We start from the raw sequence: 24,845 nt of genomic DNA, 5'->3' as shown, positions 1-24,845 counted from the left end.
AGCTTGTTTTGACCTGTTGGTCATACTGACCCAGTGCAAGCACACGGTTCAACGTCAGCGCAGCAGCGTAAAAATTTGGGAGAACATACGTCCCTAAATGATGGAACTAACCTAACTTTGTGTAAATAAACCCCAATATAGAAATATGTCCACATACGCAGTTTGACTGGCAGGTTTCTTTTTTCTGAATTCATACAAACACTTTCATTTGATTGTAAATTAGTTTCGGTTAGTTTATGTTTATGAACAGAGACCTACAGATCAATATAGTAAAGGGAAGCTTGTTTGTGATCCTGAGTTTAAAGCCAGTTTTTATTCAACTTGTAACTAATTTACAAAGTAACCTTAAACTGAAACTTTGTGTGTAAAAAGTGATTTCAGAGCCACTCGGTTCTCCCTGATGGAAACTGTTTACCTTCAGTGTTTTGTGCTTATGATCATTTTAATAGACGTCAGCGTCACTAATTAATGACGTTCTATTAAACGACTGGTTTACCAAGAGAGACACTGGAGGATTTTCACCTAAAATGAGTTCATGAAGAGAGTCTTGTTATAAAAATGATAACAGGACATCAGAGCCATAATTAATCTTTTAGTACTTTTACTTTCAATACTTAAGTACATTTGAAGGCAAATACTTTTACTCAAGTTGAGGTCTAGAGTAAGGACTTCTACTTTTACTGGAGCAATATTTTACCTTGGGTAGCTCTACTTTAACTCAAGTACATGATTTGTGTACTTCATCCACCACTGCCAGTAGGTCAGTATTGTATTGTTCTGTTTGCTAATGTCCAGGATAGCTAATCCCAACTGATTAGCTTCTCTGTAGCAATTGTAGCGACACCTTGCTAACTATTTTGTGTATGTTCAACATTTGCAATGGGTTTTATGGCCATGAAGATCTAAGAGTGGAATTTGCCTTGGCAATGCACGTCCATAAATTTAGGGAGGCGGAACTTCTGAAAGAGAACTGAATGGAGCATGTATTTGTTCTGCTGCTGAGTTGAGTAAACATCAACCATCTTTGCCAGAATCGCTTGCTGCACCTTTAAATATGGCATCCAGCTCCACCCACAGCCCCTTGATATCAGCTGTGGGTCAAATGCAGTGAAGGGTGATCAGTATCAGCCCCACAAAAAACTAAATGGTCCATCTATAATTACTACATTCATTTCATTGTACAACTTACTAATCACACTAGAGCTGGGAGGCAAAAGGACTGACAGAGTGAGTAATTGATTGGTGCTGATCTTTGGTGTTCAAACAATGAATGTACATTCTATGGCAACATTAATAGAATGTCATTAATATAAAAGAAGAAGTGTTATAGTTATGTCAATTGTGATATCACAATTGACATGATGCACTTTTACACTTTCATGTTTAGTGACCATTCTACAACAGTTAGTTGCAGCCACGCAAGCTGACTGGTTGAGAGCTGTTCAAACTATACTGTTATATTGCCACAACAGCACAGGTTTTTCCACAAACACTGTATCAGTCCCATTGTTGCTATGCAATGACTTTGACAACTGTAGGAGATGTTCAAGCCATATGAACATTTTTACTTCATTCTTTGTGCACAAACATTAAAATGGATTCATCCAAGACTACATTTGACCTACAGCCGATTTTGTCAGACTCTGAAGATGAGACGACACTAAATTCCCCAAACTGTCATTACCCGTCATGTTTGATAACACAAATGTAACCTTTCTTGTATTCACAATAAGGCAGGATTCTACAGTGCAAGCAAAATGTGAACATTCAATGCTTCATTAAAAAAAACAAAAAAAAACAACTTTTTATTAAGTGAGGAAACAAATGTGCATTACTTTTCTTGCCCATGGAAAAGTCGAATGGCACCATTTGACAGGGTGTGAAGATAACATTTTCCTACTTGCCTTATCACACATATCACAAGAAGACTACATAGCTTGCCAAATGAACTTGCATCGTGTCATAATTTAGTTAAGAACTGCTAGTTCTTAGACACAGTTTTTTTGCAGTCTCCTGGCAGTGACTGCAGAGATCTCTGGTTTTTACTCTCAAAAAGGTTTTCCACCACATGCCGTGCAGGGTCATCACAGAAAAACTGTCGAGTTCCGCTACGTGTCTGAAGTGCGTTGCCCAGCCTTATTATCCAATAAAGCCGCATCAAATTAAAGCAAAGTACGTTTATTTTGCACATTATAGTTAAATGGAACACCAAAACGGTTGCTAAATAAATTCATCCAGCAGCTGAACAGCCCTTATATAACAGAAAAACTCCTGAACAGTGTGTTCAATTAGGTTGCAATGAAAATGTAACACTAGGTGAACGTAACACTAGATACAGTTTGTAATAGTGCTGTACAGATTGTTGTGTCAGGACTGTTTATTATTTATTAGAAATTAAAATACAGTGGAAAGCAGCCTGCACATTCACACTTCTCAGAGTCAGATCAATTGGCTCAGATCACTAATAAGAGCCAATTCTTTTGGCTCCCCAACAGCTCTTCATTCAGTAGTCCTGACAGCTTTTTACTTCTAAAATTAGCAAAGTGAGCAGTATCAGTAATTTAAGTATTCATCTACTTTTTAATTAACATGCACAAAAAAGGCATTATGTTAAAAAAAAAAAACTATTTTAATAAAATGTGAAGGCTACAATAAGAAATGGCTACCCAGTAAACAGGCTTCCAGCCCAAAGTAATATGAACTGCAGGGACAAAGACACACATTGTGTTGATCACATAAAGGAGAGAAACCCAAATGAAATCAAAGAACTGCAAGGAAAGGACATAATCCATGTAAAATTACTAAAAATGTAGTTCCTAATCTTGTTCAATTAACCTTTAAGGGTTTGGAAAATGTACACCTGACTGCTGAATTACACATCCTCTCTGACCGGCAGAAGGAACAAAGAAAAAAGAAGGAATAAATACTTCATATTAAGTTTGCGCTTACATATTTTTCTGTATGCTCCTGTCTATTTCTAATTAGGAGCATCAGTGTTAATTGCCTAAAAGTGTATGCTACAACCCTGAATAAGACCCAAACAGCAAACATTTTACTCCTACCTAAACGCACAAACAAACAGATGATTGTGTGTTCTGTGAATGACCTTGAGGAACACTTTTCACCCCCCTGCTCTTTTCTTCACTAATTAGAAAATTCAAGAGCAAGGCTGCCACACTGCTCTTCTAAAATCCTGTGTGAAGGACCATGGCCACAAGCCTGAAACTTAAAATCTGGTAACAGAAGAATCACACTGACTTGCATAAATATTTGTAATATCTAGTGCCCACCAAAAGTAAAACACTTTCATCATTTAGCAGTTCTTTGTTCTGTAATGAATTCCTCATGAATAATATATAATACTAAAAAGATAATGAAATCTTTTTTTGCAAAGCATATCTTACCAATATAGCTGAGCATTGATTCAGGAAATGTAATATTTACACTATATTTCCTAAAGTAATCATTCGTCTGCCTTCACATGCATATGAACTTGAGTGACATCCCATTCTTAATCGATAGTTTTTAACATGATGTCGGCCCACCCTTTGCAGCTATAACAGCTTAAACTCTTCTGGGAAGGCTTTCCACAAGGTTTAGAAGTGTGGTTACGGGAATATTTGACCATTCTTCCAGAAGTGCATTTGTGAGGTCAGACACTGATGTTGGACGAGAAGGCCCTTATCCCAAAGGTGTTCTATCAGGTTGAGGTCAGGACTGTGCAGGCCAGTCAAGTTCTTCCACACCAAACTCATTCATCCATATCTTTATGGATCTTGATTTGTGCACTGGTGTGCAGTCATGTTGAAACATGACTGCACACCATCCCCAAACTGTTCCCACAAAGTTGGGAGCATGAAATTGTCCAAAATCTCTTGGTCTGCTGAAGCATTAAGAGTTCCTTTCACTGAAACTAAAGGGCCGCGCCCAACTCCTGAAAAACGACCCCACACCATAATCCCCCCTCCACCAAACTTTATACTTGGCAAAATGCAGTAAGACAAGTACCGTTCTCCTGGCAACCGCCAAACCCAGACTCGTCCATCGGACTGCCAGACGGAGAAGTGTGATTAGTCACTCCAAAGAACACGTCTCCATATCTCTAGAGTCCAGTGGCGGTGCTTTACACCACTGCGTTCAACGCTTTGTTTTGCACTCGGTGATATAAGGCTTGGATGCAGCTGCTCGGCCATGGAAACCCATTCCATGAAGCTCTCTACGCTGTTCTTGAGCTAATCTGAAGGCCATATGAAGTTTGGAGATCTGTGGTTATTGACTCTGCAGAAAGTTGGTGTTGGCACACTATGTGCCTCAGCATCTGCTGACCCTGTTCTGTCATTTTACATGGCCTACCACTTCGTGGCTGAGTTGCTGTCGTTCCCAATTGCTTCCACTTTGTTATAATACCACTGACAGATGACTGTGGAATATTTAGTAAAGAGGAAATTTCACGACTGGACTTGCACAGGTGGCATCCTATCACGATACCACTCTGGAATTCCCTAGCTCCTGAGAGCAACCCATTCTTTCACAATTGTTTGTAGAAGCAGTCTGCATGCCTAGGTGCTTACTTTTACACACCTGTGGCCATGGAAGTCATTGGAACACCTGAATTCAATGATCTGGATGGGTGACTGAATACTTTTAGCAATAGTGTATTTCTGCTATTCTCAGTTGAAATGGACATCTCTCCCATTGTCCTCATGCACTTCTTATATTGTCATAAAGACAATAACAACAAAACTTTATTTACAGGAAACTGATTACTGTAGCAGCATGAGTTTAAAATCAAAAGACATTCACTAACCCACTGAACACTTTCCCATAGTCATTTAAGAAATATGATTTTTCTGCCCTCAGGTGACCTTAAAAAGTAGCTTTACATCATTTGAAATGAACTCATTGTTAAATGTGATAAGAAATACATATTAACAGATTAACAGAAGCAAGTCTAATGAAATTACTTCCTGTAAAGTCTTTGAGATAACCTTATGAACCTTAATCAGATGAGCAATTACTTCTCTGAGAAAAGAAAGAAAGAAAGAAAGAAAGACTGTTTTTTTTCTGGACATGCATGATTCAGGAGGGAATGTTTTTTGCAGCTGCAGATCTTACCTGGCATTACAGCAAGGCACATACAGAAAACACGCAACTTATGCAGCATAAAGCCTAATCAAATGTCTCTGATGTGATGTATTTCAGACAATAGCAGACTCCCTGTTAAACATTTTATACTATAACATCTAGATGAACAGTAACTAACACTGTTATGATTAATATGTGGCATAATCAGATCTCCTACACAACGGTAAATGAAAGACTTCTTGGATTCATTTGTGGTGTGAGACCCTCAACATTGACTGCTGGGTCACTACACTAATATTCATTTTACAGCAGGAAGAAAATCCATGGCCCTTTAGGTGATATCATCTTGGGAAGTGCAATTCAGACTAATTTGGATATTTCAGTATTTGTAAGAATGAATGAATAGAAAGACATTAACAAAAAAACAAATGATACTAATGTATAATACACAAACACAGTACATCAGTGCTAGTAGGCTTAAAAATTCTGTCACAAAATCTGAGTAGCTCAGTGGTGTACATTTACAAGCTTGCCTTATTACTCAAAGATAATAAGGGAAATCTTTTGATCACTACACTGGAGTAACAGAAACAGTCTTAAACGAGCTAATGAGTTAATACTAACACTAGAGCTAAAAAGTGCAGCAGTAGTAGTTGACGACTTGGCATCTAGTAGTTAGTCAAGTTACAGCTGCACCATCTCTGCCTTCCTAATCACATCCTCTGTCCTCCTTAGTCATGTTGTGTGCCGTTGGAAACATGTTCACATTAAGGCACTTATAGTTAGTTTAAGATAATATTTTAATACACACTTAATCTTGACTAGTCATACTTTGCAGCCCTTTTACCACTCCAGAACAATTCATTGATTAGAGCAGATAAAGTTTTTAGATTAAAACTTATTATACTGCATGATGTAAAATCAAAACTAAACATGCAAGACCACAACAAGGGCAGACCCTCCCTCCTCTGAAAATATCACCTCCTCTTTACCTCACAATCGAGACTAGGAAGGAAAAGCACATCCCTCGTAAATGTACATCAGCACATTAATATTAACATAAGGCAGATTTTCAGGCATTCTTTATTTGTGCAGAAACAAAAAAAATGTCATCAAATCAAGAGGCCACTGTGTTGTACCGAATTATACCCCTACCAAAATTGAGTATTTAGATACAAGCAACAGAAAAAAAAAAACAAACAAATGAGAAAGGATCTAATGAAATCATTGAGATCACTAGGAATGAGAAAGGTCTAATTCACCTTTAGACTGCTTGCTAAATACTCTAGAAGAATACCTAATGTTTAAATGTGTACAGCTTTGCGCCTGCAGTCTGAAGTTGCTCTAGCATGAAGTTTTCGAAAAGATGTTAGATTTTGTTTTATTTACAAATGTGAATTAAAAAAAAACCCAAATGAACCCTAATTTTTCTACTTTGCCCGGCAGACTTTCTTTGCTTACTTGCTTTCTGCCTTCTTTATTATATACCTTTATTACCTAAACAATTTTAACATTTAGGTGGTCTCTTCATGTATGCAAAAATAATGCTAATCACGAAACACATTCATCTTGGTCAGGCTGCATTACAATCTATCTAGATAGAAGTGAGTGCTGTGAATACTCTTACAATTCTGCAGTCCAAAAGTCCCATGTAGATGCACTCAAGTAATAAACAAACAGTGGTCTTTCAAACATAATGATAACATGTAGTAGCTTAAACGCTATGAGATTTGAAAGCCTGAAAACTGTGGAAAATGTGTTCTGCTGCTTTAATGTGTGATTCGTTTCCACTTTTACAAGCATATTACATAGCAGCAAATAAAAGTGGACTCCCAGAAAAGGATTTCAAACGCCACAAAAGTCCACCTTATGACACAAATCTCATCATAACTAAGAAGCCAGGGGCAAAACAGAATGATAAGGTTTAAATTGAACTGAAATCCTTCTAAGGCAAGGTTTGAAAATTGCTTTCCAAAATGTTATTCTTTGAAAAGAAGTTCTGGGTGAAATGACGTATTGTGAATTGGAGTCTTACCAGCGTCTCAGTTGTAGGTCAGTGAGGGGAACACTCCGCAGGACAGAGCCCAGCACCATGAGGAAGGCTGTGAGTAGCAGAGACACCCGCAGCCCTACACCACAGGACAAAAGGGGAAACAGTCAGGGAGCAAGTTCACACTTATCATAAAAAAACGATTTTCACACATTTTGAAGGTTCAATAAGACTGCAGGAGAGAACACCAGATTCACAAAAGAGAAAAACTCACTTTAATGATTCTATTACTTGTAGGCTTTGGATGTGCTTATCAGCATAGAAAGAGTAGATGCTATAGCAATAAATGTGCACTATTTTCTGTTCAGAATATTAGATTTTAGCCTAAAACAAATCATAGAATTCATCACTGCTTTTATTATGCAGGAATGTGTTCATAACAGGGGTGGGCAACATGGCAAAAATACGATATAACAAACAGAAAGCAGTCATTAATAAATTCTGTTTGACCTGTTTTAACTTGAAAATAGTACAAAAAAAAAAAAATTATGCTCATTCTAAATATTATGCCTGTAACATGTTCCAAAAAATGGTGCTTACCACTGTGTTACATCACCTTTTAACAACTCTTTATGAATGAATTTTTTTTGGTCTTCAGTCACTAGTTTTGAAAGCACATTTTATTCATCTGTTATACACGTCTTCAGCTGTGCAAACGTACAAGGCCTTTGTTGTAGTATTTAGAGCTTAATAAGACACACGTTTTCTTTGGGAGACAGGTCTGGACCGCGGGCAGGTCAGTCTACCACCTACTCTCTCTGATTACGCAGACATGCTGTCATAACATGAGCAGAATGTGGTCTGATGTTGTCACATTAAAATAAGCATGGGTGCCCCTAAAGAGACATCTGGTAACATCTAATAACCCGTACATAGTGCTCCAAAATGTGTTCAGTATTAAATGGTGCTCTCACAGATATGCAGGTTAACCACTAATATCCCCCTATACCATGACAAACCCTGGCTTTTGAACTTTACACTGGTAACAATATGAATGTCCTTTTCTGCTTTGGCCTAGGTGTCTATTATTTACATAAATAATATGAAATGTTGACTTATCAGACCACAAAACATGTTTACACTGTGCACTAGTCAATTCAGATGAGCTTTAGGCCAGAGACGTCAGCAGCGTTTCTGGCTTTTGTTGACATGTGGCTTTCACTGTGTGTTGTGCAGTCTTAACTTGCATTTGTAGACTCAGCGAAGGGGGGTGTTTATTCACAGATGTTTTTCAAAGTATCCCCAAGCCCACGTGATGATTTCTATCATGGAAATATGCCATTTTTTCATGCAATGCTCTCTACATGATTGAAGGTCACATGCATTAATTGTGGTTTTCGGATATGTCGTTTGCACATAGATATTCCGACAGATTCCCTGAATCTTTTGAATTATCCTGTACTGCAGAGGGTATAATGCCTGTCTTGCAATCTCTGGTCGAGGATTGTTATTTTCAAACTGTTTGTTAATGCATTTTTAGCCAAGTGGTGAATCTTGACCCATCCTCACTGATCTTTGTCATCCTTTGTCATCCAAGTGTGATTATATCACCCGTTTAAAATTTCACAAATGTTCCTAGTCTTAAGATATGAGATACACAAAATGCATCATTAATATTAAAGTTGTCTGAGTTGTGATAGTGCCACATAAAACAGACCTTATTATGCTCATTTTATAATGAAATGTAGTTAGTATAAGTAAGCAAGTACTGACAATATCCACAAAAAGCACAACTGATGCCCTGAATAGCATACTATGAGAAAGTTTAGCACAATAAGAATGAACTATTGTAATATTGCCCACCCCTAGTGCACAATTCACCAGCATCTGATATATTTTAACCGATATATGAGAAAATACAATTACTATCAGCCCTATACTGAATTAAAGCTGATAATTTAGCAGCCAATTTTTAGCTTAAGCGTGCACTGATGAACATGTAATTACTAGTAGAGTTGAGTGATTTGAGGAAAATAACTAATTGCCCTTTTTTCTTACCAATACTGTGATTACTTGAGGCTTGAAAGCTGAACATAGCGTGCTAGACTGCCAGTTAGTTGCATGTCACGCACACAGCACATGGCTGCTTGGTTGCTTCAGGAGGTTTACAACCCCAGTGTTACAAGGTAGAACTTCAATGTATTACAACAACATTGTTAATAATGTAGGCTATAAACTGCAGCCCTTGAATATTTTGAATAAAAAAAATGAATATGTTCAACTGTGATTTCATTATAAAAATGATTAACCATTCAGCCCTAATCACTAGTGCTTTGCATTTCTGTTCTATATAAAGATTCTTGTACAACTCCGGTCCTAGATGGCTGGTGTCAGTTTGGAGGTTTTCCTACTCAAAAACACCCTCTAAAACTGGCAGTTAAAAAATGAGCCCAATCAGATGTGTCTGAGAAGGTACCCGTCCTCCAGGATTAGAGTTGTGTGCCCCTATTCTCTGGCACTGCTCCAAAGAACCCTTTGTGGCACTTTTATTTCTAAGAGTGTACTCTTCCATACAGGGTAATCAATAAGATGTTAAGATGTTTAATGCAATCTGGAGATGTCCTGATGTGTCCTTGAGATAGCCTAAACATTCTGAGTTAAGATAGGCCTTAGTGATGTGCCTTTCCTGTATCAAAAGGCTAAGAAAAATGTTTAAAACATGAGCTGAGTTTCCTGTCTGCCTCAATTCCTTCTCCGCCTGTCTGTTCCCAATACAATTCACATGACCATCGTTTAAGGGAAGCTTGAAACCAACACTTTCCTCTCTGGCAGTTTCAGTTCTTTCACATGCAAGGAAAGTCCTGCCATAACACATAAATCCAGTCTCAGAAAAAAAAAAAAACATACTACACAGGCTTTTTTCACACGTGATGCAGACAGCAGATACTCTAGGTTCTATCCACTAAATCTGTTGCTTTTGGAGTGAATTATGAAGCAAGTTCCTGACCTTTTCAAAGACACCTTTCGTAGCCATGAATACAGCAAAGACAAGTCACAGTCAGTTTACAGCTGCTGGGACTGATATCCCTATCAAACAATCCTATTCAGAGGCAATGTCTCTGCAGACAAGAGGATGATTTGCTTGTGTTCATAACACTGGGAGGACAGAGGTTAACCAGTACATCAATCCTACATTACGCCTGATGAAATCATGATAAGCTTTTCTGGGCATTTTGCGGATACGGTTGTGAACAAAATGTAACTAAAGTATGTTCCCATTTACATTTCACTTCCATTTACCGTCCACCTGAGTGTTCAGGAAGTAAGGTGTCAACCCTGACTTCCTGTTTCACTGGGGTATAAATATGAGCTAACACAGACACCCTCCCCCAGAGATATACAGCAATCATTAGTCTAACACATTAACTTGGTGAGCTCGTTCATGTCATTTCTGATTTCCGCTGTTTTATTCCAGAACAATTAGCACATTTTTAACTAACCGGTAAGCCAGCAAACATCCAAACTGTGCACTTCTGCCGATTATTTCATTTTCTTTCACAACCTCCGGATGATAAAACATATGTTCTCATTACATAATAGCTTAAAGCAGACAGTAACCCAGAAAAGTGTCATTAACAGTGGCTAGAAATATTATTAAATGTTAGAAACAGCAGCACCAACATTCGTTTATAGTGAAGTATATGCAGAACTAAATGGCTGTAGTTTGTAACCATCAGTATTTCAGTGAATTATAAAAGAGGGTTGCTGAAGACAGCGGTCTTAACACTTGGAAGAGCTTCACTCATGTCAAGGTCAGATATGACTGGCTGATAACTTGGTTGGATTTGACTGTCCAAGCTGGGTATTATGCTTTTTTCCAATGCCAAACAGTAGAGGAGAGTGAAATCTCCTTGTATTAGAGAACCTTTGGCTGACACAGAAGCCAATTTCCCATCGTCATTTATCAACACAATGAATACACAAATGAAACGAGAATTATGCTGACCTTTATAAACCATGCAATGGCTTTAACAAAAATAGCTTAATGAAACAGCTACTGTTTGAGCAATATTTAAGAAGTTTACAATAACTAGACCTGTCCTGAATCTGCCTATAAGAGGATACATGTTTCACTCACATTGAAGAGAACAGTTAGAGAGGCAAGAATTTCTCCAAAGGTTCATGGTTGGACATTTGCAGAAGATGGTTGCATTTCACGTCAGTAAAACTAGAATTAGGTACCACCTTCATGCTAACAATGTATTTGAAAGTCTTTTCTACAATGCATTGGAGAAGTCTTTCACCTAACTACAAACATAGGCACCTGGATTTTGCTAAATGCTACTCTAACTAGGGTTTATCATGACTGACAGTTAATTATCATACATATAAAACTGCAATTAACAATTTAGTTGCATTTGTGGCTAAACTGACTTATTAGCTATCTTGCTTCCTAGACATATATACTTAGCATTTAAAACTGGTAGTACTTTCAAATTGAAACACCTTGGGGTTATCATGTTTACATACTAAAAACCTTAAAATTGGCTGCATAGCTAACAAGTAAACAAACAATATTCAGCGCTACCCTCTAAATATGTTTGAGTAGTCAGTTTGACATTATAACTTTCTTTTACATAAGTTCCAGTATGCGTCTCAAAGAATTCATTTATTTGACTGTGGAAACCGACTGTGGTCAGCTTAAATAATCATTCATCTCAAATAACTGCAATAAGGAAATTCTGTAATAATTGTGACAGTAACTGAGTTCTATGCATCATCAACAGCATTATAACAGCATGGTTCTGTAGTGCAAGAGTCCAGGTGCTATACTGGTCCTGCCTGCAGTGTAGACCTGTCATCCACTAAAAATATTTGGCAAATTATGAAACAAAATAAAAAAAAATTAAAAAAAAAAAAAAAAAAAAAAAAAAAAAAAGAGGAGACCCCAAACTGTTGATTAGCTGAAATCATACATCAAGCAAAAACATAAAAAGTGTTTCTCTTTCAAAACTACAGCAATTGGTCTCCTCAGTTCCCAAATGCATATAGTGTTATTAAAAGAAGAGGTAATGAAACAAAGTGGTAAAACATCCCCCTGTCCTAACTTTATTTTTTAAAACATGTTGCCGGCATTAAATTCAAAATGGGCAAATATTTTTCAAAAATCAATACAATTTCTCAGTAAGAACATCTGATATGTTGTCTTTATACTATCTTTTTGTATTTTCAATGCAAAAAAAATATAAGGTTTACATAACTTGCATGTCATTACATTGACTTTTTTGCATTTTGCACAGTCTTCTACTTACATATAAAACTACTTATACATAAAATCTGAATATTTAAAAATGAAAAAAAAAATTATCAAATGATTCCTTTCATTGATTCAGAATCTTTATTTGTTTGCCATCTAATGTTTATATTTGTGGGCTGGATTAACTTATGGTAATTTAATAAGTTCATAATTGTATTGCCTCAGCTGGGTTAAAAGCTGTATTTAATGAGTTGTTGTTTCATCTTTTAAAAAATTAAAGCCTTTTAATGTTGTGCCAATTAATTACAACCCTGCCCTCCCCTACATCTTTGGTTAGCCAAAAATGATGTGTATATCTGTGTATATCTGAGAGAGATGGATAAAGAGAGAGAGAGAATGGGGGATGCTAAGATTTGTGAGGGATTACATGCATTTATGTGTAAAGATCCTTTAATTACAGCTCTGCAAGTTGAAATAATATGCACTGTATTGTAAACTGCACTGCAGTCTAGACCTCCTTAACAGCTTCCTGTGGTAACATCCTCCCACGGTGAGCAATTACAATACTGCTGGAAACGTTCTGAGAAATAACCATTTTACAAAAGTAGACCCAGTTTTGAGAAAAGAGGAAATTATCAGAAGACTTTCATAATGAAAGTCCTTTTTCTTTCAGCTGCATATTGCAACCAGTACAGAGTGAGATTTTTCTGCCATTAATGAAGAAGTGAGAGGCCAAAGAGTGCAGGCAGGCCAGTTTAGCACCTGGTTTGTTAGAATTGTGACAGGCCAAAATATTCCAGAAATAGAGTGATCTACATTGATCTTTGTTACATAAACAGAATCACCAGTAGGTTAATAAACTCTTAAAACCACCATCCCTTCTATGACAGGTTTTAATTTGTACTAAGCAAGCAGCATGACCATCCCCATATATTCCTAGTAAATCAAAGGGCATAAGGAGACCTGTGATCTGGAGGGTCCTGAGAACTTTCAGAGGAACAGTAGCATCTGTATCTTTACATATTTCACCATTTAGCCCATGTGTGGGTGTAACTGGAAAGACCAAAGAGAAATCACGCACATTAAATTATGTAATCTTCCCAGGTGACTGAGTCCCTTTACATTTTTCTTCAAACTGAGTTTATCCAACTTTCAAGAACACTTTAAAGTCCACATAACAGAGGCTCATTAAATGTTTCACGAAAGGGGCAAAGTGCCACACTAAACACATAACCTGATGACTTCTGACGTTACCTTCCTCGTGATTATGTGGAACTGGTTTTGTGACCGAGCATCTGTCAGGAGTTTTTCTGGTTACCATGTCGCTTTAGCAAAACAAGAACTTCCACCATCTGAACATTTGTATGACATTTAGACTAAACTACGTAACGGCCTTTGTGGAGAAATTCCAGCGTGATAGCCTGTTCAATGAGAGAAGACTAGCCATAACATGCCTCAAGCATCCCCAAGTAATCTAACACAGTCATGTTAAAGAAAACACTGACTTAGCACTGATAAGCCTATTCCAATGTTGCTACATGTCCTACATTTATCTTTATCTTTTTACTAACAAATCGCAGGATGACCATTTTTGTGCTGAAAAAGTCAACAGCACAGCCTTTGTCTTATTACACCGCTCTCATTAAAACAGAGTTTATTTATATATTTAAGTTGCCATTCATCTGTTTTGATTTGCATAAACAACAGGAAAAGCAAGGAAAGTTTGTCATTTCTTACTAAGGACATTCTGCAGCACTCTTGTGAAGTCAAGCACCAGAAGAGGCTGAAGTGTCACCAAAGTACTTTTGTCTGGTTTAGACTGAAAGACAATGGGCCTCATTCACCAATGTCTTTCTAAGTTTTTGCTTAAATTTGCTCTTGCTAAGAAAAAGTCTACGTCAGATATATGAGGTGTTCCTAAATCACAGAACTGTTCACACCTTTGTGCTCTTGAGTGTGGGTAGATTGACTGAAGATTTTTTTTTTATAACGGTTGTGAGTGACATGTTTTGTCTCCTAATAGATGGCTTATAGTGGCTATTCAAATTTTAGCAAATCTTTGACAATCATATCCAATCATTGTGGTATTCTTCCCCTGATGTCCACCCCTGATGACATTTGCATGGCTTTATGTATCAAACACAGTCATGATACATTTTTAAGAGACCACTTTCCAACATTTCTTTATCTTTTAGAATCAAACAGGCTGTTTTGTTACCACAACTTAAAGATTGATGTATGTACATTACCTGTTTTCTGATTTTGGTATTGCCCTTATTCAAAAAGAAGTGCACAAAGTGAAGACTGAAACACTCCTTATAACCTCAATGTGAATGAGTGGAACTAACCTGTTATAGGCTGAAACACAGGGGCATGCAAAACATGGCTTTCATGTCTCAAAAGAGGAATGTTTTTCATTTTCCATGGTATCGGCTCTTTAAAAGGAATTCCACCATTTTTTACATTTATTTCTAAAACCATGATTCAATGGACGTAAACAAAGTCATTCAGCCTGGTTTGGTGCGAAATGCTTCATTCTAAAGAAACGTAACTGTTCACAGTGCAGTGACAGGAATCAGGCGTTTGAAGACATGAACGCCTCTGAAAGTTCCCTCAGAGAAAAGTATTATACAAAACGGTTATGAATACACAGAGAGATGTGTGAGACATTGTTTTACGACAGTGTTGTGATTAAGTTTCCTAAAACATCTTGATAACCCATTCATTTTAATGCACTCATGGTGGAGGGATACATGCAGGAGCTGGTATGGCAAAATGGTCCCCAAATAAATCCTGTTTTTTTTTTTTTTTTCAGATTTCCCACCATTTTACCATCATAAACACTACCTAACTGTAAAAACTCGGTTTTTAATAGGTTCCCTAGTGGTTTTGGATGGTAAATAAAATGGCTATATTTCAACCCCTGGTTCCCATCACCACCACAGCAAAGAAATCCGGGTCTGTAATTTTCTCTACAACGAATCATTTTTCATTAAACACGTCTGAATGACTCTGAATTATGCAGACATTTCGAAAACTCGGTAGAATTGACCGTTAAGCCGAGCTATATGCTAAAGTTACGACTCTTTTTTCAAAAGAAAACGATTAATTCACAACTGTCTACCCAAAGAGTGTCGAGAGCAGTGCTGGCAGGTGGTCGTGCTTTAGACAGAACAAAAACCCCTCACCTTTCTTATCCATGAGCCACATAAACAGGAGCCAGGGGATGTAGCCCACGGGTCCCCAGAGCACCAGCACAGCGATGTCTGTCGTCGAGAAGCCGAAGGCATGTTTGGCAGAGTTCTGTATGGGACCCCAAGTGTTCCAGACCATCCCTTGTAAAAATCCCAGCACTGAGAACAGAGTGAGAACCACCCATCGTCTGCCGTACACCCTGCTGCTGTTCACGGGCTGAGCGCCCTGCTCCTCCGGCGGCCTCGGAGCGAGCAGAGGCTCCCGTTCCCCCTCCGTGCTCTCCACGGCACCCATCGACACGACGTGCTGCTGCTGCTGTGTCTGTGTTTTGTGTGCGCTTCGGCGAAGTCTCCTACAAGAACCAGTTAAAACATACAGACCGAACACAAGAAACACAAACAGCCGCTGTCAACGCGACCACCGCTCAAACTTCACCACGCACGCGCCGCGGCCGAGCGGAAATGGCGACTGAGCACGGAAACCGAAGCGCTTAGCTCGCCATGTTGGATCTGTGCGGTCGTTTGGTAAAGAGGCATTTTCAGAGCTGGTAGAGCCAGAATGGCCACAGTTTCGCTTCCTGTTGGTTTTTATAAAAATCTCAGCTCGGGCCCTCACGTGAGTTTGTTTACAAGCGAGAAAAGCGAACGGGAAGTGCTTTCCGGGGAAGTGAGCGCGCGCACTCACGTGTAGCTGTTATAATGTGAGAGTTTTGATTGTTTTGTTGCTGTTTGGTCTTTCAGTCTCATCCAGATGTAATCTGTGTAAAAACAAAGACAGGAAAGTGAATAAAGTATCGACCTGCTTTCGAAAATGATCTCATTGGGCCCATTGACTCAGTAAAGCAAAACAGACGGCCGGACGGAGGCTGCGCTTCTCTCGGGCTTACCGGAACGCCGCTCTCCTTCTCCAGCGCCGTGTTGTTCTTACTTCTCTATTCTTAGTTGTAAGTGAAAATACAGTGAGAGCAGTGATAGATAGCTGGCGCTTCTCTGGATGTAGGGTTTTCTGAAATATATTTGAATGTAGGCCAGGTGTTTTCCAACATAAAAATGAGCACAAGATAAAAGAAAACCACGTTTCGAAGGTTAAAATGTTTTTATTTTTTATCAGTGCACTACTCGGCGTTTCGCTCAGCTTGTATGTTAATACTTTACACAGGACAACACTGTGTTAAGATGTGATCGCACAAGAAGTGAAACACTGCGGTCTCTACATTTTTCATCAAGCTGAGTTTATTCAACTTTCAAGAACGCTTTAAAGTCCGTGTAACTGAGGCCCATTAAAGGTTTCATGAAAGGGGCAAAGTACCATTTTAAACGCATAACCTGATGGCTTCCTGGTGATTGTGGATCAGGTTTTGTGATAGAACAACTGTCAAGAGTTTATGTAAACAATCCAAACGTTGGGCGTCAAGTTTTTTCTTAAATTTGTTCTTGAGGAAGGCCCCAAGTGCCTGTCAGATTCATAAGGTGTTCTGTGTTTTAAACCACAGAATTGATCACCACTTTGTGCTCTTGAGTGTGTGTAGGTTCTTTTCCCAAATAAGAAATCATTGGTGAATGTCAGAATCATTATGAGCTGCTTAATTGGGTTTTAAGAAGGAATTTCTTCTTAGGAGCAGTTGGAGAATGAGGCCCAATGTTTCTTCCTAGTGTTACCAGTGATCTCTGGAGATATGGCCACCAAACCCTTCAGCCCAACAGAGGTGCAGAAGATAATCCAGTTTCTGCATAAGCCAGCTGTGTTCCTAAACATGACTGATGACTGGCCAGGGCGGGAGTGGACTCTGGAGCATTTGGCACTTTGTCTAGGAGAGAAGTCTGTATGCTTTCGTATTGGGAAACAGACTGAAGAGAAAGGTAAGCTTTACAGCTCACATATTGTTTATTTGGACTAACAAATGGAGAAGCACCAGTCATTCTTGAAAACAATTGATTGCTTGAGTTATAAAGTCTGAATTATGGATCATACTAAAGAGTCAATGACTTTCATCGTAGTACTGTCTTAGGATGCCACACAAAGTGTCTTTGTCAAATTTCAGCCCTGTTAGAGCTGCCCCAGTCAACTGTAAGAGGCTGTTAAGACCTTGCATTAATGTGTGGTTCATGGCCGGATTGTATTTGGATAAAATTTGGCTGGATTCCATGTACACTTTTAACTTAACTGCATCCCCAGTGTGGCCAGATGATTCAGTTTCTTTTCCCTGGTAAAAAGCATGTCATCGCATGTTTGTCTTTTATGTTTTACTTTTATGTTTACTCATTTCCCATTACTCAGTTTAAAATATGAGTCAACAAGCTTGGCTTGGGTTCTTTCATCAGCTTGGAGTTCATGAAGGCACTTCGTCTGAGGAAAACTTCAGCCTCACATATCCTTTTATTGCATTGTTTTTCTCTCAGCTGCTAGTCGGCAGTCAGCAGATGCATTTCTGCAAACAAAATTGTATACAGATAACGTTAAAAGTGGCCAAGATCTGTCTCTGACCACCTCCGAATGTGGATAGTGTGATTCGAATGTAATCCGATCACAGTGCACAGGTTTTTACACCTGGCTTTTCCTGCCGTCAAGTGAAAGCTGAATGCCACCCAGTCACCAAAAACACTTGTTAATGCGAAGGGTAAATGCTGTTATTATGAAATGGAAAAGGAAGATTCATAAAGAAATGGTTTGCTAAGTTTATTGTTGAAGATCTTGACTCGGCTGCACAGAGACCTGACAGTAACAGACAAGAAATTGAGTTCTACCCAATATCTTAATCATTTTTTGTACATATTCGCTTATTCTCAAATTGATGCCTATAACATGTTTCATAAAAATGGTTGGGACAGGGACAGTTTAAGACTAGAAATGTTATGAAATGTTAAAAAAAAAAATATCTTGAACAAGGTATGTAATTATGCTTGGTTCTACAATGAGCCTCGAGGAAAGGCCTAGTGCTTTATGATCAAGGATCAAGGCTTGCCAATTTCCAAAATTGTGTCGCCGCACAGCACATAATTCTGCCTTTAATATTGATGATAAAAGTTGATGTCTTCAGTCCCCAAGCTATTATTATGTGTTATTAAAAGGAAAGGAGATGTAATACAGTGGTAAACATGTTCCTGTCCCAACTTTTTTGGAATGTGTTGCAGGCCACAAATTTGAAATGAGCGTACATTTACAAAAAAGCAAGGTTTAAAATACTTAATACACCAAATATTGTGTTTTCAATTTAAAGGACATCAAACAGAATTTACTAATCATGGCTTTGTGTTTTAGTATTTCACATGTTGTCTCAACCTTTTTGGAATTGAGGTTTGTACTTCTGATCATGTAGTTAACATTTGTGCTATTCATACTGCATACAAATCTGTTCTTGTATGAAAAAAAATCTTTTCTCTGCATGGTTTTAAAGGTTTCAAGTCCAAAATGCTATTTAATGGAGCCAATGGAAAAAAATGAACAGTTGATAGACAAAAATGTGTTGCAAGTGTACCTTTATTGCGTTCATGAATATGGTTTATTTGCATCTCAGTCAAGCTTTTGTTTAAGTAGCTTTTTAAAAACCTGTACACTTTAAGCTGGAAATCGAGATTCTAGACAGCTTTGTTTGTCAGAGCTCTCCTTGCTGTACATCAATGGCAGGACCAGATAATTTACTCTCTCAGCACGACAAAGGTAGACATCTCTTCCAATATTGTGCTGGTTAATTTGACTGCTGAATCAATTTTTACAGCGATGATTTTTACAGTGATGACAAGACACCCACTCTGTCAGAAGAAGTAATTTGGCACACCTGATTATCTTTACTGTTCACATACAGGAATGGACACATTGTTCAAGCTAATAGTAGAACAAATCATTTTCTTGATTTAATTGAAAAATCCACTTACAAAAGGTAAAAGGCAGTGAATAAGCAAAACCTCATCTCAAAATAAAATGCAGGTTGTAAAGATTGGGCTTTTCACTCAAATGTTGTATTGAATCAGTAAGCATTGCGTTTAGAAGAGCAGATGCTGGCATTACATTGTCTTTGAGGCCATATTGATGGCAGTTTTCTAACAGTCTCTCTCTCTTTCCCTCTAGTTTGAGTTTAATTCTGTCTTTCTTTTATTCCTCCAGCTCCTCTTTTTGAAACTGAATGTACGTATGTCAAAGCAACCCTTGCAGAGTTTTTGTGCTGGACCAGGGGAAGCAGTGACTCATCTGTAGGTCCATTCACTGCCTATCCTCTTTCAGAGTACTGGGCTTATGCTGACTATAAGTATCTTGCCCTGCTTTTTCAAGACAATACCGCCATGTTTAAGGTAACTCAATATACTGTGCATGCATCCCTCTATATTATCCTGTAACCTTTTACTAGTTTTAATGTTTATTGTTTTCATTCTGTTTCATTCCACAGGGATTTATAGCAGCACCACACGTTTTAATAACAAAAATATATAATTATGCAACTTTTATAGGACTATAAATATAGATAGGTATTCTAAAACTGTAAAATGACCCTTTTCACTGTATTTTCATTGTACAAGTACTGCAATTTTAATGATCAGACATTTTCCCCCCAGTATAATGAAGTCCTTTGTCTCATGCTTCTTATATGGCAGCCAGAATTACTGTATACTAAATTCTATATAGTGGAGCTGTGATGTCTACTGGAAAACCCAGTTAGAAGACCCAAGTGTATATCTGTTAATGGATACATTGGGTTGACATTAAATTATACGTGGGTCGGACATTTTGTCATCATTTTCACATTCACCCCATTGCTGCTACCCACCCTCATCTAAAGAGCAGATATTTTCATGAAGCATTCATCAGTCATAATCTATAACTGCTGATATTTCTTTGCCTTTTATGCTTTGAATCTTCCCTCTACATTACACACATTTAAAGCGTCCTTTAAATGAGTCTTCTGATAGCTCACAAAATTGCTTAAAAAAATGAAGCAATAAATCACTCAGTGTGATTTCCAGCTCTTGTCCTCAAACCTGATGGTGCCTTATGTTGTGGTGTGTTCAGTTTGCAGACAGTGATGGTGGAAAGGCTGCATTAGTTTGCCCCAAGGTTGTTTTGACCTGAATGTGTGGCTCTGGCATTCTCCCTCCTTCTTTGTAAATGATAATAAATGCTCATGAGCTGCCAGTGTTCTCTCTTTTGACAGCAGTCCTACCAAAGCCAAGCCCTGTGAGACTGGCAGACATGAGCTTTTCTTAAATGATGAATAGTGCCATTTAAAAGTTTCTGAAAGCCTAGATTGCTCAGTCTGTCATTTACAGTCTCCTGGATATGTTAATGGTTTCATTATCCAGGTTGCTGGGCAGCATCCTGAGCACTTTCTCAGTTTCCTTTTTGTTAGTTTGAAAGAAAATGATTGACAGCTCAGATAGTTATAAAAATGTAATGTGCAACAAGTAAATATGCTAATTTTTTCACTTTGCATCACAATCATTCTGTCATGGAGTAATATATGAAATAATAAATGCATAGATAAAGAGCTGGTCATGTGGTGGCACCTTTCTTTTTATTTTCTTTGGTTATTCTGCCACATAGCGACCATTCACAGCAATGCTGTTATTAATAAAGAATTTTTAATCAAAGATCCAAATGAACTTTGATGTGTTTCAGGGTGTGGTCTGGTCAGACTTTGGATACCCTGGCCGTGATGGGCGAGAAAGCACTCTATGGATTGGTACTAATGGCGCTAATACTCCATGTCACCTCGACTCTTATGGCTGCAACCTTGTCTTTCAAGTCCAAGGCAGGTAATGATAATATGTCTTAGAAACCCCCTAAAACTGTATAAAGCACACTGAAAAAAGCTTTAGGACTGCTTGAAGATCTACATAGAATAGTCCAATGTCTAAAGAAAGTAAAAACTCACAAATCTTACAGATCATTAATTAGTTTGTACAACTGCAAGTAGAAAAAGTGTTCAGTGGGGGGTGACCTCTGGGGCCTATTCTATTGCCAGTGCTTTTCTATGGACAGTATACGAGCTGTGTCAGCTGTGGGTACACCTTAAAGTAGCTGAATTCACTAATTAGAGTTTATTCATTATTTCTCAGTGATTTTATTCTAGCGCTAAGCTTAAAATGTTATAACATTTACAGACACAGCTCAATTGTCCAGCTTACAGAAATATAAGATATAGATTTCTTTCACCGTTGTTAAAAATCCCATGTGAAGTGATTCTCTCTTACAGCACAGAGAAATTGTTGAGACTACTCTTTAATGTGCACCATGTATCTTCTGAAACTGATTCTAATTGAAGAGAGATGTTAGTTTTTTCTTTAATTTGTCATTCGGCATGCTAGTATTGGGTAGTTTGGTATACCGCAATATTAAACACGCATTGTAGCATCATTGTGGATGCTATGAGATACGGACACTGCAATTTACTGCAGTTTTCACAGAGATTTTTTTTTTAAAGAAATGCAGATCAGCACTGCTTTCACAAGCACCTGCTATACTTTCACAGTCTGATCACATGATACAGTCGCTCCTCTGAGCAGAACTTGTAAACAATGACAACAGCCACAGCATGGCAGAAAGAGGAGCAAACAGAGAACTTTTTCTGCCTCAAAAAGATGAAAACTCACATCCCACCCAGTATGGAGAAACAGAAAATGCTCAGTCTTATGAATATGTGTATGTTTGCATTGAGTTTGAAGACTTTGAGTATCAAGTAAAATGCAAGAGAGCATGCCAAACTTAACCTTGCATAACAACCTGTAAGTAGCAGCTCGACAGACTGCTAACTGATTCACTGTAAAATTGGAATTATGATTTTTGTTTTTCCAAACTCTGTGTGACTAGAGGCATGTAGCCAACATATACAGCTCAGTATATGTTTCTATGTTGGTACAGTGTAGTAATACATGATCAGTCATAACATTAAATCCACCTCCTTGTTTCGGCACTCATTATCTATTTTATCAGCTCAACTTACCATATAGGAGCACTTTATAATTCTACAATTACAGACTGTGGTCCATCTGTTCCTCTGCATACTTTTTAACCCCCTTTCACCCTGTTCTTCAGTCATAAGGACCCCCACAGAGCAGGTATTGTTTGGGTGGTGGAACATTCTCAACACTGTAATGACACTAATGTCGAGGTATATTAGTATGTTTTGTGCTGCTACGAGTGGATCAGACACAGCAGTGCTACTGGAGTTTTTAAACACTGTGGTCACAGGATGCTGCCCACTGGACTCTGTTAGATGGATATTTTTGGTTGGTACATTATTCTTAGTCCAGCAGTGACACCACACAAATAACATCTGCTCTGTGGTGCTGTGGGGGTCCTGAGCATTGAAAAACAGGATGACTGGGGGCTAACAAAATATGCAGAGCAACAGATGGACCACAATATGTGATTTTAGCATAACAAAGTGCACCTATATGGTTAGCGGAGCTGATAAAATGGACAATGATTGTAGAAACAAGCAGATGGTTTTAATGTCATAGCTGATTGGTGTATATTCTATGCTGTATTTAATGTTGGACCGACCTCATGGCTCTTGGTCAAAGTTGCTGTACTCTATGCTAAGTCCAGTCCTAACTGCAAATAGGATTAACACAGTCAGCATCATACTCAGTTTTTATTTTTATTTTTGATTATTATTTCATTATAAATATTGCACATTTAAACTGCTGTAAAAAAGACATTCAGCAAAAACCTTTGACATAAAAACATATTATAAATGTTCTATAATGCATATCATAAAGTGTAATAAGATTAATATTGTAAAAAGCTTTTTATCATGCCTATTTCTCATCTGTCTGTATTTGTGTGCTGACATTAATAAAGAATGATTAAAAATAATTTCTATTCATATCAGTAATAATCTCTTTCAGAAAACGATGGCATCTCTTCCCCCCTGAAGATGCTGAATGTCTGTACCCAACACGAATACCATATGAAGAGTCCAGTGTGTTCAGCAAGGTCAGCGTGATTAAGCCTGATCTGTGTATATTTCCTGCTTTCAGAAGAGCCAGAGCCCACGTAGTGACTTTACAGCCAGGTCAGGTAAAGAAGAGTCTAGTCCAGCATCAGTCCAATCACAGACGTACATTCAGCAACAATTAGGGTCTCAGTAGCAATAATAATTTTCAGATACAGCAACATTACACAAAAATGTTTTATGTGGACAATTCTAGACACATGTTCTCACAGAACAGTCTGTGAGACAGATAAAGTGAGACAGAGTTCTTGAGTAAGGGTGGGAAAGAAAAAGCATTTCCTTTGCTTGTAGCTATGAATACAGTATTGTTGTATAAAAATGATTTTTTTCCTGCCTTTTAGCTAATGGCTGTCATAAACAGTTTGCAGTGATATGCCATGTTTTTGTCTCATAATTGTGTTCCAGAAATGCTTCTACAAATACATCATGTAGTAAAAATAGAAACATAAGGTCACACAATGCCCTCTGTGTGTACAGGTCAATATGTATCAGAATTCATACACAGTATTGCATGTTCTCCCAGCAACACAGTGAAATTACAAATGAAGCAACCTTAAAGATACATGCAGTTGTACAGTTGCATTTTAGATGAAAATATCCTCAAACAGGAGAGAATTTCACTGAAAATGCTCATGTATTTGAAGAATATTAATTGCAGTCAATGATGAGCACAAAAGTCAATGTTAAAAGTGCACAAGTGTGCCCCCCCCCCCTATTTTTTATGAACATTTAACCATGTCAGTTTCTGCCAGGAGCAAAATGTTTTTTTACAATGACCTGTTAAATTGCAGCAGAGTTTGAATGCTCTATGTGGTGTCAGTGTAAGGACCTTTCTGCCAAAAAAAAAAAATCAATAAAAACAAAGTGATTTTTTTCGCATTCAAACTTGGCACGCATAAGACGCTATATCCAAACTATCAGCTATCTTTTTTCACAGTGTGAACAATGCAGATGAAACAGTCAGCGGGGTGCACAAGTGTGTGCGTGTGCGCACACATCCACCTCCTTCTGATTCCGGCAGCGTCTGTGAAGCCTCTCTGCTCTCGCTCTTTGAGAGGCGAGACGGTGGCAAGGCAATTAGTGGCAGTCCAACACAGCTAGTGTGCTCTCAGGGAGTGCATGCACTTTCCACAGCATACTAATGAAGACAGGAGACACACATGCTTCCATTCTCACAGAGAGATCCTAAAGCTGCTCCACTGCCCCAGACTGCAAATACCCAGCCCAGCCTTACTCAGCATAGCTGAATGTTTTTATTCTTTGTGGTTTTCCAAATGGCTCAACTTAGTTTCAAAGTTTGATGTCCAGCATGGTGCTTGTGATCCTTGCTGATAAATGCGTCTCATCACAAAAACTAAAAGTAAAAAGAA

The 24,845-nt window shown here is 38.1% G+C and overlaps 2 protein-coding genes across 7 annotated transcripts in view; one reads left to right on the top strand and one right to left on the bottom strand.

The window, feature by feature from the left end:
- Positions 1–15,966, bottom strand: part of slc49a4 (solute carrier family 49 member 4) — a 53,547-nt gene extending 37,581 nt beyond the window's left edge. The window contains exons 1-2 of the mRNA XM_017709518.2: positions 15,521–15,966; positions 7,121–7,214 (exon numbers count right to left, since the gene is read on the bottom strand). Of these exons, the coding sequence (XP_017565007.1) occupies positions 7,121–7,214; positions 15,521–15,821 (395 nt within the window). The 5' untranslated portion in view covers positions 15,822–15,966. The remainder of the gene's footprint in view (positions 1–7,120; positions 7,215–15,520) is intronic.
- Positions 15,967–16,115: 149 nt separating this feature from the next.
- Positions 16,116–24,845, top strand: part of hspbap1 (hspb associated protein 1) — a 14,623-nt gene continuing 5,893 nt past the window's right edge. Inside the window, exons 1-5 of one of the 6 annotated variants that reach the window (XM_017709525.2) lie at positions 16,116–16,227; positions 17,143–17,386; positions 19,629–19,813; positions 21,135–21,271; positions 23,369–23,540. In XM_017709525.2, coding sequence (XP_017565014.1) covers positions 17,203–17,386; positions 19,629–19,813; positions 21,135–21,271; positions 23,369–23,540 — 678 coding nt within the window. In that variant the 5' untranslated portion in view covers positions 16,116–16,227; positions 17,143–17,202. Of the gene's footprint in view, positions 16,228–16,321; positions 16,471–17,142; positions 17,387–19,628; positions 19,814–21,134; positions 21,272–23,368; positions 23,541–24,845 lie in introns of those variants that run through there. The other 5 variants (XM_017709522.2, XM_017709521.2, XM_017709524.2 and 2 more) reach the window with 5 other exon arrangements.

This window comes from Pygocentrus nattereri, chromosome 6 (assembly GCF_015220715.1).
Source record: "Pygocentrus nattereri isolate fPygNat1 chromosome 6, fPygNat1.pri, whole genome shotgun sequence".
In the NCBI taxonomy this organism is placed as follows: Eukaryota; Metazoa; Chordata; class Actinopteri; order Characiformes; family Serrasalmidae; genus Pygocentrus; species Pygocentrus nattereri.
The sequence above is the reverse complement of the archived record's forward strand: the minus strand, read 5'-3'. Positions and strand labels throughout refer to the sequence as shown.